At 43.9% G+C, this 15,640-nt stretch overlaps 1 protein-coding gene across 1 annotated transcript in view; it reads right to left on the reverse strand.

The window, feature by feature from the left end:
- The window catches only part of PLCL1 (phospholipase C like 1 (inactive)), a 43,099-nt gene extending 27,794 nt beyond the window's left edge, over positions 1 to 15,305 (reverse strand). Inside the window, exons 1-2 of the mRNA XM_009643573.2 lie at positions 12,870 to 15,305; positions 10,475 to 10,678 (exon numbers count right to left, since the gene is read on the reverse strand). Of these exons, the coding sequence (XP_009641868.1) occupies positions 10,475 to 10,678; positions 12,870 to 15,290 (2,625 nt within the window). The 5' untranslated portion in view covers positions 15,291 to 15,305. The remainder of the gene's footprint in view (positions 1 to 10,474; positions 10,679 to 12,869) is intronic.
- Positions 15,306 to 15,640: the final 335 nt, after the last annotated feature.

Here is a 15,640-nt window from a genome sequence, read left to right on the forward strand (position 1 = left end):
CAGATCCAAACGCCATCCTATCCTCAACATTTCTGTTGAAGATTAAAAGAAAAAACAAAACAAAACAAAACACAAAACCAAAGGAGGCAGACAGTTGCAAGAAGCCTACTCACAAGTTTCAAGGGATAGCCACACTGATACATCTTCCTAGAGGAGCCCATTAACAGCAAACAGATGAAGCGCCCATTACGTGACAAGTTTCCTGAGCCTCCCTTCTTGCAGATGCCATTCTCCTTTGATGGTAAGAAACCTTCCCAAACCCTTCAGAAGCCCAGGCAAACAAGCAAATTGTTCCAATGCTATATTCTGCAAAATTGCAAAAGGTTGCACATACATCTGTTACACGAGGCAAGAACATGCTGTATAACAAACTATGCCTGAGAATAACCTCACTCTCCAGGGACGTACACCGCAAACCCCAATCAAACCCAAGCAGCATGAGAGCAGTGCCAATTAGAAATGAAGCAAACTGAACACTGCCCAATGTTACAGCCTGAAATTACAGAAGCCGCCATCTGAAAGCTTTGCCAAAATGCCACAACTGCTAAAAGCCTTCCTACTTTCAAACACACTAAATATGAAAACACAACCGGTACGTTTTGATGATTTTAGTGGAAGGCAGTATAACAGTATTAAATTAACACTTGCAAATTAGCATGTCTTACTGTTTTAATTAGATACAAGGGAGGAGAAATGCTTCCACTTGTCACACCTGAACTTCCAAATTCTGGAGAAATTCAGATCCAAATTTTGCTCTTCGTGACGTATTCATTTCTAATTAAACCTATTAAGACAGGCTGCATTTAATAAAAATGCCTATGCCTTTGACATAAACAAGAACATGAAAAAACCAAAATCCATTACCAGCTTCATGGGCAGAGAGAAAAAAGCCTGATACATCTACAGAATGCAAAATTGTTTTTTAACAGAACCTGCCCAGTGGATATGCCTGAGATTGAAATTACTTTCAATAGTATCCTTTGCCTTTCATTCTTATTGCTTGCTTGTTCATGCATCATGTTGATTTTTTTCTCTTTGATATTCTTGCTTGTCATCTAGAAATAAATTACTATTTCTACCCACCCTCTGGCTTTTCTGTACCACAGCACAGTCATTTTGTGCTGAAGGAGCTGTTCGGCCGCCAACTACAAATGGTGAAGTTGGTCTGAGCAGTGAGGAGAGTGAAAAGAATCCTGAAAAAACCTCCAAGTCACTACAGAGGCAGCCAGAGGCCAAATGTGCATCTCTTGCACGTGCAGACACAGGGCCTGTGAGCCAGTGCCCACACTGCCCAGTCCAGCCAGGCGCTGCCAGCATCTCCTCGGCTGCGGCGCCCTGTGCACCCATCACCTTGGGCTTGGCCCTCGTGCCCGTACTTCCTACCCAGCAGCAAGGTTTTGCCCAGTGAGGTCAATGCATCTAAGCTGGGACAGTATATCCAAAGCGTACGACTCTCCTGTGCTCAGATCTCTAAAGCAGAACTTGACTTGTGGGCATTTCGTGTGTGTGTGTGTGTATATATATTTGTATACACACACACACACACACACATCTCCCCCACCCCCTCTCTATATATATGGCCACAGGAAATTATCCTACCATGCACAAAAAAAGCAAGCTTGAGAATCAGGGAATTTGGTAATCTAAGTTTGACCACATCTTCGTCCAACTACTGGACCCACTCCCAGGAGTTTCTGGCAGGCCTGCTTCAGGATTCTCAGACATAAAGGTATTACATTCATTTTTTAAGAGGAAAGTGGCAATAGGATGTCAATTTTCCCCTACTGCAGAGTAGGTAGAGCCACCCTCCGCTCCTTTGATGCTGACATCAAAGTCTCACTGCTCTCAGCTCAGCAAGAACAAACAATTAAAAACAGATCATATAGCAGAATTTAACCTGTTCCTGTCTTCCTGCTCGGCAGTAATCTTGACAAAAATAAGTAGCTTTTGTCCCATGACAGATCCTGAGAGTGGACTCAGAGTTCCTCAGCTCAGTGACTGGCGTTAGGGGATGCCCTTAGTGCACCACCTGGCATCCCCCCCCCACAGGTTCCTCTAGGAAAGAATGCACTAGGTAGAAATAATACACCCTGGGCCAACTATGATATATGATTTTGGCCAGCCTATGGTGCCTTCGCCACCTGTGATAACACAGCGTGCAGGACTCGGGTATCACTACGTAACAGGCCAGGCTCTGCTCCCAACAACTCCGTGTGCAGTTTTGGCCGGGACGAGATCCTGCTTCCTAACGCTGCAGTAGAAGATCATAACAAAGGGCTAGTGCAAGGGCAAAGCCTGGGTGTTTACTTTGTAGAATCAGAGACTGATTCGTACAGATAAGGGTGCAAGAGGCAAGAAACTTTTATCCAGGAACAAACTTTTAGCGTAGGGTGTGGGGTTTTTTTGTTTGGCTTGGTATGGCTTTTTGGTTGGTTGGTTGGGTTTTTGTTAAAGTACATCATAATAGATGCTTTTGAAAGGATTCTGTGCAAATCCTGGCAACAGAACTGATAGAACCCTCAAAAAAATAGCCAAACTAATCTGAAAACCCACTTATTTATTTTTATTTTTAAATTTTCCCCTATCATATGTTTTCACTTACACACAGGGTAGCACATTGGGGGATATTTACTAAGTAAACATTGTAAAGGTCACCTAAAAAGCTAAGTTACTGGTAAATGTTTACTAGAATTAATATTAATAATTTGTCAGTATTCAATCTAATGCAGGTAAAAGCAGGTGAGAGCCTCAGCTAGAAACTGGTGCCCCTCACATCCTTTCACTCTGGACACAGCACAGCAGGCAGCAGTTCTGGCAGGGTTCCCGGCCGCAAGCAGAGGATGCTGGCCAGGGATGCAGCATGTTGGCCATAGACACCTCTGCTTGGTCCCGTCTGTCAGCCCCTGGGAGACTTTGCTACCGCGGCTCTGCTTCTCAACAGCTCCCACTCACAGTCCGGTGTCATGACATCTAGATACCCTTTTTTCCTTTCGGCACTGGCTCTGAAATGAGTCCACGGTCTCCCAGTCTGAATGGTCCCCTGCTTTTCCAACCAGCATCACATCCGAAATCCCGCTTGAGGATGTCACCCACTTCTTGCGGTGCCAAGACAAGAACCAGAAGCCCTAAACACAACGTGGGGGGCTGTGAGATTTTCTGCTGGGAAGGTAACCTCATAAATCACACGATAGCCCGTGATTTTCAAGCCCAGTTTTGCCAGTAATGTTTCAATATCCACCAATCTGTCTCAAACGTGAAGAGTGAGCTTGCTGATGTTTGCAGCATGCGTTTCCATGCACCTTTACTCTGCTCAGACCCATGCCGAGCAGCACGCTTGGGCAGCTGTCTAAGTCCCAGCCATCTGCCTGCAGCCCATCAGGCTGCTCTTTCACGTCAGCTCCCAGATGGGAGCTTGCTTCCGTGAGTGCCTCTCAAAAAGCGAGAGGTGTCCCGCTCCCTTAGGAAACTCATGCTCCACCAGTGTTAACTCCTGAACACTGAGCTGCAAGGGATTAACCTCCAAGCAACATATACTAAAAAGCAACCTTTAGAGGATGGATGCTGGTATCCGGGTCCAGTTGGAGTCAGTGAGGTAACTTTTAGCAGCTGCTGAAGCTGGCAGGGACAACTTGCATTTCCCACATCAGAAAGAAGATGATAAACTTCACTGAGTGATGTGTTTAACATAACTACCGGGGGAAAAAAACAGACAAAAATAGGAGTAAAACTACACAAAACCTGATTCTGGTATAGGGACTTCAGCTACCTTGCTGACCAACAGTGTATACCTACTAGAGTAAGCAGAAAGGAAGAAGGCTGCATGGGAGAAACTACTCCACGCCTTAACACCCTTTGGGATCCTGCTAATTTCAGTATTGGGCTCTGCATCCCGAGGGCCGAGAGCCGTGGGGAGGGCGCGGGGTCTCTTCTGCGCTTGCTCGGCAGCTGCGGTGGTGCAGAGCTCTGTGGGAACAAAGGACGCCCCGCTCCTCCCATCGGGGACCCCTGCCATGTTTCCATGGGAGCAAGGACACAGAGATGTTTTTGTGAGTCCTGGAGGTGCTAACCCTCCTGGAGAGGCTGCAGCACCAGAAATGCTCTCACAACATGAGGTGAATGAGGGGTTGTTCAGACTGACAAAAGATGCGCATGGCACCAGTCCCAGAAGTGCATGTCACGTTTAATAAACTAATGGGAATGAGGAATGCAAAGCCTCATCTGCATAGGTTAGGGGTTTTTCCCTGCAAAATAGCTCATTTAATTTAAATATTCCTACAAAATGCTGAAAAGCAAGCAGCCTAAACTCGATTTGTCTCAATCCACCTGAAGCACCCTGTTACGATCATGCTAGTTCCTCACAAAAGCATGGGAAGAAAGAGCTGGCACAAACCCGGGGGCTCTCTCTTCTCTGGTATGAGACTGCAAAAGTGGAACAGACCACGGGCTTAAAATATACCTGACCTGTCTCACTTAAATACAGCGTGCCATATCAAATTTAAAATCCCACTGCTTCACGGAAAGAGCGATGCTTTGCTTTGTCACTTTTGTTAAGCATTAATTACAAATACAAAAAATTTTAAGTGAAATTAAAAATATCTTAACACCAAGGGCATCATATTTTTACCCACGAGAAATTAACAGGCTTATTTCTTGTCTATACTAAAGGCAGTTTAATCACTGGATCAGTACAAACTGAACAAAAAATGTTATTTCTTTTTACTTTAATGAACTCCTGTGCTACAGACCCATTTCTTGTTTTCATTACAAACTATTCTAGAAACTGAAAAGGGGAGAGGAAATTAACACAGCGGAGCCTCACAAAAAAAAAAAAAAACCCACAGGAAAAACTCCTGGTGGCAAATTAAAGCACTGCTCCTGCTGGGAAGATAAATGATACAAAAGGGACAGTTCAAAGAATCCTCTCATAAATATTCCAGAGTTTAGAACAGAAACTGACTGCCTGAACATCAAACTAAAAAGAAGGTTTCTCTCAGGTGTCTCCTCATGGCCCTTGTCCCAGTCTCCTATGCCTTTCATTACCAAAGAAAAGTTTTGCTTGGGTAAGGAGTATATCCTGTCAATTGCTAAAAAAACCAAAACCAAAACAAAATCCCCAAAAAACCCCAAACAGACAAAAAACCAAACACACACACCCCAAAACCCCCAAAGTACCAACAAACCAAACCGACCAACCACAAAAAAAACCAAACAAACCACCAAACCCACCACTAAACAAAAATAAAAAAGGCTACAAAAATACAAGCAATTTGAAGTGCAAATTGAGCTCATGAAAATTTGAACAGGATTCCCTCTTTAACATTGAACATTTCTTGCAGACATTTGGGACAAGAAACAGCCAGGCAATTAATTGTGTGCCAGCAAGCCTTGTAAAAAGGGAGGATGTGCACGTGGTGCTGGGACGTGGGAAGGAACACTGGCCACCAGTCTGCCCTGTCTCTGTTCCAAAATGCTCCAAGCCAGGTTTCTGTATCTGGGCCTTTTCCTGCAACAGCCCAGTAAGAGGAACGGTTATCGAGGATGGTTACATCAGCTGGCAACATCTGAAATATGTTGCTGACAGAAACTGCAGTAGCACGAATAAAATTCACCTTAAATTCCAATTTTGTGGTTTTGCTTACAAATATTTCTGGGGAAATACAGAGTCAGCATGCTGTGGGATGTGACCTTGTGCGTGAAGACTGGTCCTCTATAAAAAAGGAGCCGTGGATTAACAGGGGAAGGGGTCAGCTTTCAATATGCTTAGGCTAAAACAGAGTTAACTTAAGTACCCAACTGGAAGTTCATTCTGTAAGAAAAGTTGTGATCTGACAGTTTTCAGGTCCTATTTTAGAAGGGAGTAAGGGACATAGCTAACAGAGAGAGAAACTGCGAGAGTGGTGGGTAAAAGAGAGAGAATTATAAGAAGTGGAGAAAGAAAAAGTATAATTGCTTTCTCAGTCTATGTCCAATTTTGGATGGAAAACTCTTTGAAACAGATACAAATTCAAGACAATGTCCATGTACCAGACTGTGTTTGACGTCAGTGCATTATGACACTTCCTTGGCAATGGATGCTCTGCTCTGCACTATCCCTTGTCTTCAGCTGCTCAGAGAGTGGTGAAAAACGTTCCCTTGGGGATGACTCTGTCCCAGCTGAAATATGAATTTCAGCGGGAAAGCTCACAAAAATCTATTTAGTCATTTTGCATTGACATAAACTGGGAAAATGGACTTTCTCCTGGGGAATAAAGAGCTGTCATGCCTGCATCAAGACATAGAAACCAAAAAAGACTGAATATGAAAAAACAGCAAAGAGCAGTTCCTCTCCACACGCCCACACACCTCAGCAGACTTCTGCTAGCGTGCATGGACCAAGACCTGTGTCAACAAAACCACTGCCATTAAATACATCTACTTGTTCCCCAGCAGCATCACAGATGTTACTTCTCTTCTCAAAAATCCCCACTCCATCTCCATGTTGGCCAAGCCACTCTTAACTAACTTGCCCTCTCTCAACAGCACCCACAGACACACTGTCCTTCCCTACCTGTCTGCTCCAAAATAACAAGATCAGTTCCAGTTAAGTGGCTTGAATACACAGAAAAAACGTTAATGTCAACATGAGTTTGTATAACAAATAGCTTCTCTGTTCAACCTTTTTCACACTTTTTGTTGTTTATGATTCAAACATGTAAAGATACTTGGGGACCTTCTTTTTTTTTTTCTAGAAAAATTTCTGTATGCAGATGAGCCAGGAGATGGGGTAAACCCAAGAACATTTATAATCACTTGTTTATTGCTTTTGATTTGCAAATGATTCAATCATTTGATCTTGAAGGAAAAATGATGCTGAACCAGTAACCAAAAAGCAAAGTGCACCAGTGTTCCTGAGTCCATGCATGCATGCACCAGCCCATGAATATATCGTGCAGACAGAGAAACCACAACCTGTTTCCGAACAATTCTCAACCAAAAAAAAAAAAAATCCTAACTTCACAGGGTAACTGTTTGCAGTGAATAATCCAACCATCTGTCAGGTCCAGCTGGGCCCTATCCCTTCTCTTCACATTGATTATCTCCTTTTTTTAGGTGTGATCAATGAACACCGGCATCAGTTTTGACAGGTTATAACACGCATTGCACGTGCTGCCCACCTGAGCGAGCATCTTCCCATGCCCGGCCACCGACAATGGGGATGATAGAGGTGGAGGGGGAGAGGGAGAATTCTCCTTCATGGGAAAGGAAAGGTCTGAAGAACAGCTCTGTAAGTGACACACTACGCTATCCCAGCATGTATGTGCAGGAATCAATGACAACGTTACCGGTATCCATTCATCATACTCCATGTACAGTAACAACCAAAGTTGCAAGTTGAAATAAACCATTCTAAACTGTATTTCTGGTAGTCGACATACTTTTCAAAAATGTTTTCTGTGTATTGTCAGCAGCCCACCTCATTTTCTCATTTTCAGCAAATCCCATTCCCTGCTCCCCTCTGCAGAAACTCCCATACAACCCAGTATGAAGCCTCTTCCTCCACAAGACACGGCAGCAGTTGAGTTCCACTAAACCACTGCGATGCAACCATAAAAAAAAAATAAATAGAGCCTTGAAAAATCACTCCTTAAATAAAGCATATTAAAGTTTACTCTAATAAGGCCTCTCTCGAAAGGAAATATTTAATGCGGAACACAATGGTAAAATTAATTGTCCAGGAAAAAAACAAACAAACTGCACAAACTGGTCTTTGTCTATGTCGCCTGCTGACAAAGGCTGAGCAGGAGGGAACAGACAGTTAATTGTTTTCCAGATCATTGTGGCAGGTCTCCGAGCATTTGCACCTCCATTTGCCTGGACTGTCAGTGCTGCCTATGCCCCATTAAACACGCAGGCAGAGTTTATACTTTCCTTGGGAGGGGGAAAAAAAAAAACCAAAACAAAAAAAACAGAGTTTTTTTTTCCAGTAGGGGGAAAAAAATTCAATAGGATTGTTCTTATCAGAGATTATTTTCAAAGCAGACTTTTTAAAGAACATGAAACGTGGTGTTTTCAGAGGTGGTGAGGAACCATGGTACCTGTGCTGTGGAGCCCAGCGAATGAGGCAGACCTACAATCACAGCCTGCCACTATGATATTTAGGGGCAAACTTTTTTCCATTCTGCTGTAAAAGGAATTAAGAAGTACAGCCCATTCATACAAGAGAGAGGCCGACATTTAAAACTGCTCTCAGGCCTGTTGACCCAAAAAGTGCTCGGAGGTGAAGAGAAGTTTCTGGGGAACTAAAGACATGCAGCGAGCACTTGTGGATCCAGTTCCTTGAGGTCATATTTATCAACAACTTAAAGCCTGAACTGTAGTATATCTTGCATGGAAATAAATAAATAAGAAGCGAAAATATTTCATATTGTTTTCAACCAACATATCCTTGTGCTCTCATTTGCACAAAACCAAACCAAACCAAAAAAAAAATCCAACAAAAGAAAAACTTATTAAAAAGAAATACGCCCTGGATTATACCAAGTCACGATAAACACCATAGCAAGGAAGAACCCTTTCTCAACATTAAAACTGCAAACCACTCCCCACGCTGTATTTTCAAATATCAAGATTGGTAGAGACAGTTAATTTTTTTTAAACACAGAAAAAGGCTAAATAGGTTTCAGTATTCTGCTGCTGGCGTTGCCTCAAAAGGCAAATATCCAAAATGTAGCAAAAACATTTATTAAATCTGGCTTTTGCTTTTTCAGAAGCAAATAGTTTTAGCAAAGTAAGAGGCAGTCCCAGCCAGACAAAGTGGGTAAAAATAATTTAAAGTATCATGTTCTCGTTATCCAGAATTGCATCTCAAATCAACCCTTACATAGGCACAGAAGAATTCCCCTCTCCTTCTCAGCCCTCTGATTTTAAACTCCTTGCACCGTCTCTTGACATTGGACGTACATCTTCCTCCATCAGAGACAAATGTGAGAGCAAACATTTTTTAAAACAGTTATACAAGTGTTTTTGTCTGCATCCAAAAGAGGCCTTTCACCTATTTAAATTGAAAAACTGTTTCCCAAGCACAAGGAGGCCTTGAAACGTCCCATGTGTACTCTTCAGTATATAATTACAAAGATAAGAGGTGACACATTCATTTTGGTAAAACTCCATTAAGCAGGCCTCCAAAGACAGAAAAATCTCTTATTTATGTGGTATTTGCTCTTTCAGACAGACATCACACCACGTAACAAATCTAGCCAAAAAAAGTCCAATCTAAAATATGGCAATCAACTGGATTTACAAATCCTCATTCTGGTATTGTTACAGCTGGTATTTTATTACCAGAACTTAATCACCTTCAAGTAATATAAACTATTCTGGAGGGAACCCAAGAATCATTTCAGAGTATTTTTAGTATTTCTCCTTCAGTCAACATCAGCATCCCCCTCTTCCCGCCAAGCTGATTTTCCCCTGAAAAGTGTGTTGTAAGAGCAAAAAATGAGACGGAAAGGAGGTGAGCATTTGGCACATTGAATAGCTGGTCAAAGCTGCGATCACTCTTTGCAGCACTTCAGGGTCTCTGGAAGCAACTCAATACCCCGAAAGTTATACAGCTTTTTATTCCTCACAAACCAAAGCTGCAGAAATAGCTGCTGTGCACTGAACACACATTGTGATTTAGTCTGGTTGCCACAGTGCAATATTTAAGTCAGGGTTTGCAAAACTACACGGCTTGCTATCAGTTGCTACAGCCCAACTACCAAGGAAGGGAAGTGACTGGGCAGCCCAAGAGCCCGAGAGGCACAAAATGACAGCAACTTCTGCTGCTGGAAGTCACACAGAGCTGTTGCTCTATCACTCCCACAGCAGTGACGTACGTCATACAAGGCTGAGCAGCGGTGTTCACCTGGAATTACTTTAGCTCATCTCTATACATTTTTGTAAGGATTCCATCCTGCCCTCTCCTTCCTCATTGAAAAGAAATGGGCATTTTAAAATTTGCCTTACAACTTTGCAATGCCCTTCCCAAGACTTGCTTTGGGAGGGACATGGGCACTACTCAACAGTGTCGCTGAAAGGCGTTGGGAAAGGGATGGTTCAGCTTTGCCCGGGAACTCCCACACTGTAGCTTCCTGTCTAACGGCCTTGCCCTCTGCTGCAGGGAGGCAAGTGAAGGGCAGCGCACAAATCTTGCCACTTCTCAAGGACAACAACTAACAGCCGCCAGCACATGCTGAATTGCTGCTATTTTTGTAAACAAAGTCCCTCCTCAAGCGCCAACCTGTGCTAGCCCCAACCATGTTTAAAAATAAACAAACAACAAAAAGCTCAGTGTGGCAATTCTGGCGATTAAAGGACAATTTTGCATAGCTTAAGTCATTTGAAGAGCCTCATTCATTTAACTGAAACGTTTGGGTGCATGAAAGCCAGAGAGCATCGCCTGCCACATTCACGAAGGCGAGGGAAAGCAAAGGTAGCAGTGGTAAGCACTTACCAGGTCGTACGCCGCCAGGACTTTTTTCTGCACATCGGGCACAGTCCCCAGAGGCTCTAGGTAAGGAAACGCATCCTTCATGCAGAGGGAAACGGAGGGTGCGTTGTCGCTGCCCACAAGCCGCGAGGACAGGGTCAGGATGCACTGCTTCAGGCTCGCGATGGGAGGCAGCCCGCACAGCTCCTTGACAGACACCATGGCATTCTGGGGGAAGAAGAAGAAAGACCTGAACACATCTTGCCACTCACCATTCGGTCCCTGCTGCCTGCCATCAGTGCCTGCCTGCTTCTCCCCCCTGATGTGGTGCAGTGCTACCCCACTGCCCGCCGTCCCTGGGCCCCCCATGGACCCCGGGGTGCCAGCACACACAGGACTTGCCAGCCAACCCCATTCTCCGCTCCCCAAGCCTACTGGCAGCTCCAGCTTTCCCCCAGGCCCAAGTATCCCAGCTGCCAGCTCTGCAGCTACTTTGCATTGCAAATCCAGCTCCGACAGGGACAAGCTCTGGTCCCCAGCATATTAAACCATCAGCCTGAAATGCTATTTCTCTTCCCAAATGTTCAGACTCCAATTGCTTTTGACGCTGTAATCGCCTCATTCTCCTGTCATTATCATCCTCCAGCAAGAACAAGTTCGACAGACCTCGTATTTCCCATGGGAAAGGCAAGCAGGAAAAAAACCCACTTTGTTTTCAGCCTTGCATTACCACATCATAAAGAAACACAAACACTCGTTCCCCTTCATAGGCCACATGTAAAAAAATCAATACTGGATATACAGGTCAAACCAAACTAACATGCCAGGATTTATTTAGTTATCAAGCCAGTGGATATATGGCTGACATGCCCTCATCATTTAGCTTCTTGAGTTGTACATTGAATAACCAAGATGCACAAAATTTGAGTAAGAGAGTATTATAACAACCCATATCTTGTAAATGTTCCCCCACACATCTCGATGAAAAAAGTCATCAGAAAATGCCCAACCAATTAATAAAGACTTTTTCTTATTAATCAAATAAATGTGGTTAAATCCAACGATTGTGTCTGTCTGAAGGATTCCCCAGAACAAGATGTTGTACTGAAATTTTGCTTGGAAGGCACATTAATGCTGTTTCTGAGTCAGATTCAGAGTATTTTCTTTTATATAGTTCACATATAGTGCCTGACCTAGACAGAAGGTGGAGTCAGCCCTTCAAACTAGTTACTTTCAAGGCCTGCAGGAAAGGAAAGGCTGGGAAGAGTTTCCCATTCTTAAAAACATGCTTAGACTATTCCTTTGGGAGTGATTTAAAACTTATGTCATTATGTAAACTTTTCCAGCTGCCAACATTTAATTTGCTTTAGACTCTGTCCAGAAAAGCAGGGTCAATGAAGTGCTATGCGTTTTTCTCGTGTTTTCAAAAAAGAAAAAATGACTTGTTTCTGTATCTTTACCAAGGAGATAGCTATGGCTGATTGCAATTATTTATTAAAGAAAACTCATTGTTTAATGCTACTCGGTTTTGTTTCTAGGCAGCGCCTGGACCTCTGAATTGAGCTGCCCCTTAATCAACCCGCAGAGTCGCCCCCGCCACAGAGGAGAGCACCGGGCAGGCTGGTTCTTGTTTGGCCTCGCTGCCACTTCACCTCCTGCCGACCACGAAAGGTCTAAGCCAGGCAGATGTGTGACGGTGCTGTGCACCTGGGCCCCCAACACGCCCAGCCATAGCGGGCTCTGGCTGCTCTCGGCACAGCATGGGCAGGCGGACGCGGTGCCAGGAGGCTGCCTGAGCCAAGACACAGCACCAGCGCCTGTGCCAGTGCTCAGCCAGCCGAGACAACACAGCTATTGAGGAAACTGCAATCCAAGTGGCATTCAGTGCCCACGTTGAACATCTGCAGCCCTCAGGCAAACAGTGGCAACAAGCGCTCAGGGAAACCTGCTGCTCTTTGCCCACTGGGCTCCTCTGGTGTAGACAAGACCTTAACGACACATCCACTGATTGTTTCTTACACTCACCCAGACAAACAAAATTAAAAGCAAAACCCTCACTCAGGAAAACAAAAGCTTGCTGACGTTTTCCAGGACCAGCGAGGACATGAAGTGTTTGAGACCTGAGGCCTGGGGACACAGACGTACCCTCAGTTCTGCTTTCTCAGAGAAAAACAACCAGTAAAGAGTTTGAAGAGCATATTGATTTTTAAAACATTTCTGCCTAATCCCACATTTGCTTGTTAGTTAACACCTGTAACTATCAGCCTTCCAATGTCCAGTTAAAGGCTGACGAAAGTTGTGGGTCTGAAGCTTCACCAGCTTCCACCAGCTTCAGCAAGCTTGCCCTACCAGCAGCTCACACCAGGACCTTTACTTTCACACTCAGGACACACCAACGGACATGACAAAAGTGTCATACCTGCATATTTTCTCTCATGTCAGTAGCCTCTCGCAGCGGATGCACTGCCAGCTTGAAGATGTCATCGATAGTCTTGAGACCGGTGTTCCTCAGCATAGTGTACTCCCTTGCTTTCTTTCCTATCCTCACCGAGAGGCTGCGTTTTTGGGCCTTCCCACCTCCACTTCGGTTGGTTATCGCAATGTGAACAAAGAGGGTAACATGCTCCATGATATCACCAACAAAAGACCGCAGCGGTATGTGCCTGTATCCGGGCTGCAAGCACTCCAGCGGGATGGTGTACTGCCCTATGAACTCATCCCCAATGTAGTCATCATCCAAAACAACAAAACGGATCATGGCCAGCTCTGGTAGATTGATCTGGAACTCAAAGCTTTCATCAAAAATGGGGTTATCACTGTTTTGCTGAACAGTTTTAGTTCTTTGTTCAGTGCAGTCTGCAGGAATCCCATGTATTTCTATGCAGACATAGGGGTCTATGACATCCCCTTTTGCACATGCACCCTTGGGCTTTGGAAAGTTCTGGCCACTGATTATTTTGACATGTAGGACTTGGGGAGAGACCCCCGGAACAATGCCCTTTGTATTTGCGCTGAAGTAAGACACTTCATCACGCATCACCGAAGGCCTGAGAACGTACCCGCATCCCCCGTTCTGTAGAAACCAGCCAGTGTGTAGGTCCATCATGGGCCCCGGAGTCTGATAGTTCATTGCCACTATCTGGCAACCACAATTCCAAAAATCTTGAGGATTTAAGTTACTAGAGTCTATCCTCATAGCACTCGGGTACACCCTGGACAGAAACTTTTTGTTGTAGTTGACAAAATCTTCAGGGTATTCATTTGCAATCCGACTGGCTTCTGCCTCGCTGAAGGAGCACATTTCCCAATAATTTTGAGCTTTCATGGATGTCTCAAAGTCTTTGTATTGGACAGATTTGCATAAGGACACCAAGTCGGACAATTCCCTGCAGAGCCAGATCAGCTTCGGTTCCCTTGAGAAGTCTTCTGACAGTCTCCGGGATATTTCAGCCTCTTCATCTTCATCTGTGACTTCTCCTTCTAATATATCCTGGTCGCAGGGCAGCTTCTTCCCCTTCACAATGATCTTCATTTTCAGTTTCTCAGGTGATGGGAGGTAGACTTCTGAGGATAAAGGTGCCTCTGTGTAGAGTTTGTTTCCAAAGATCCTTTTCATGTGTTGTACCACTACCTTCTGCTGTTGTACTGAGCAGTGGTTCCCCAAGCAGAGAATAAGGGGGTATTCTGAAGCAAAGAAGGCCAATTTGTTTATTACCTCAATAACATTTCGAAAGGCAAGTGGCGATGTCATGTTGTTACGGTTACAAATAATGGGTTCATTATCTGGACCATCACAGACATCTAGTTCAATACTCCGACAACTCATCTTTAAAGCTCTGACATAACCATTGATATCAGCTGGCCCTCTGAGCTGGTCTTCTATTAGGTACGTATTGTGGGATGCATTGATGTAGTAATGTGACAAAGGTTGTGTCATATCTTGGACAATTTTTTTGTGCTCTGGGTCAAAAATATCACATTCTGGGGACAACAAGTATTGAGTAAATCCATCGATTGCAAGAAAACCTTTCAACCGCCCTTCTTGAGAAAGCTCATACCTGCGTATAATATCTAGACACATTTCTTCTGTTATGTGGGTCACTCCTTGCTCAGCCTCTAAAAACAGCATGAGGTCATTGGCATCTAGATACTCTTTGTTTTTAGATATCTGCACAAGCAAGAAATAAACTTCAGGTCTTGTGCAAAGTTCACTGAATGCTTCACAAAATTCCTCTTTTGTTACTCGTGTTGTCAGTTTCTCTTTGCTCTTCTGGATTTCCTTGAATTTTAATCTAATCTTTGATTCCTTTAAGGTGGGATTAAGTTTCTTTATTAGCTCCACAGACGTGTCTTCTAACATTATGCCATTACCATCAACGTCTGCTGCTTCGAATACAGTTTTTAACCAGGCAAACCGTGGGGTATTATGGCTGCTTTCCATCAAATCCAAGGGTTGTTTGCTACGAGAAACCAAGTACCTTAATCCTGATACCCAAATATTGGCCACATCTGCTGAATTGGCAACCAAGTCAAGGGACTCATAGTTCTCACCATGAATTACTGACAATGCACAGTCCTCAGAAATCTGGTCTGCAAGTCCATTATTTCTGAACGTTTCTGTGTTCTTCCCTAGTCTGATTTCCTTTATAGCAGAAATATCAAGCTTGGCTTTCTCAAGGTCCTTCTTGGAAGGCTCCCAACGAAGAGCCTGCAGGTCAGGATCCAGAGTAAAAAAACGGTTATAAATCCGGGAATTTGGACGAACTTTCTTCAGTTCACACCCAGCCTGCATAAAGCTGATACAGTCACTGGCGCTGCTTATTTTTTTCTCTGATGGCATGCTGCTGAAGGACACTGTTTTCTTTCGTCCACATTTTTGATTTGAAGGATCCTGTGGAATAATTACATAAAAAAAAAAAAAAAAAAAAAGAAGAGTAAGTTTTCTTTGGCCTTTCCACAAGTGCATAAATAATAGAAAAAATATGTTTATGTAAAGATAATTCACGTTCTTCTGAACCTCAAAACACAACATATTATCCCTTCCCACAATTCAGTTCCCTACTGAGCTATAAAACATACTGAGCTATACAGCAACTTGATTGATTGCAGCATTAGAGATACCAAGTTTTCATGAGTGACATTTGCAGCTATTAAACTGCCTTCCAGATCTCAGCACCTTGCTACAGCTGT

Source organism: Egretta garzetta, unplaced genomic scaffold (assembly GCF_000687185.1).
Source record: "Egretta garzetta isolate BGI_Z169 unplaced genomic scaffold, ASM68718v1 scaffold297, whole genome shotgun sequence".
NCBI classification, from domain to species: Eukaryota; Metazoa; Chordata; class Aves; order Pelecaniformes; family Ardeidae; genus Egretta; species Egretta garzetta.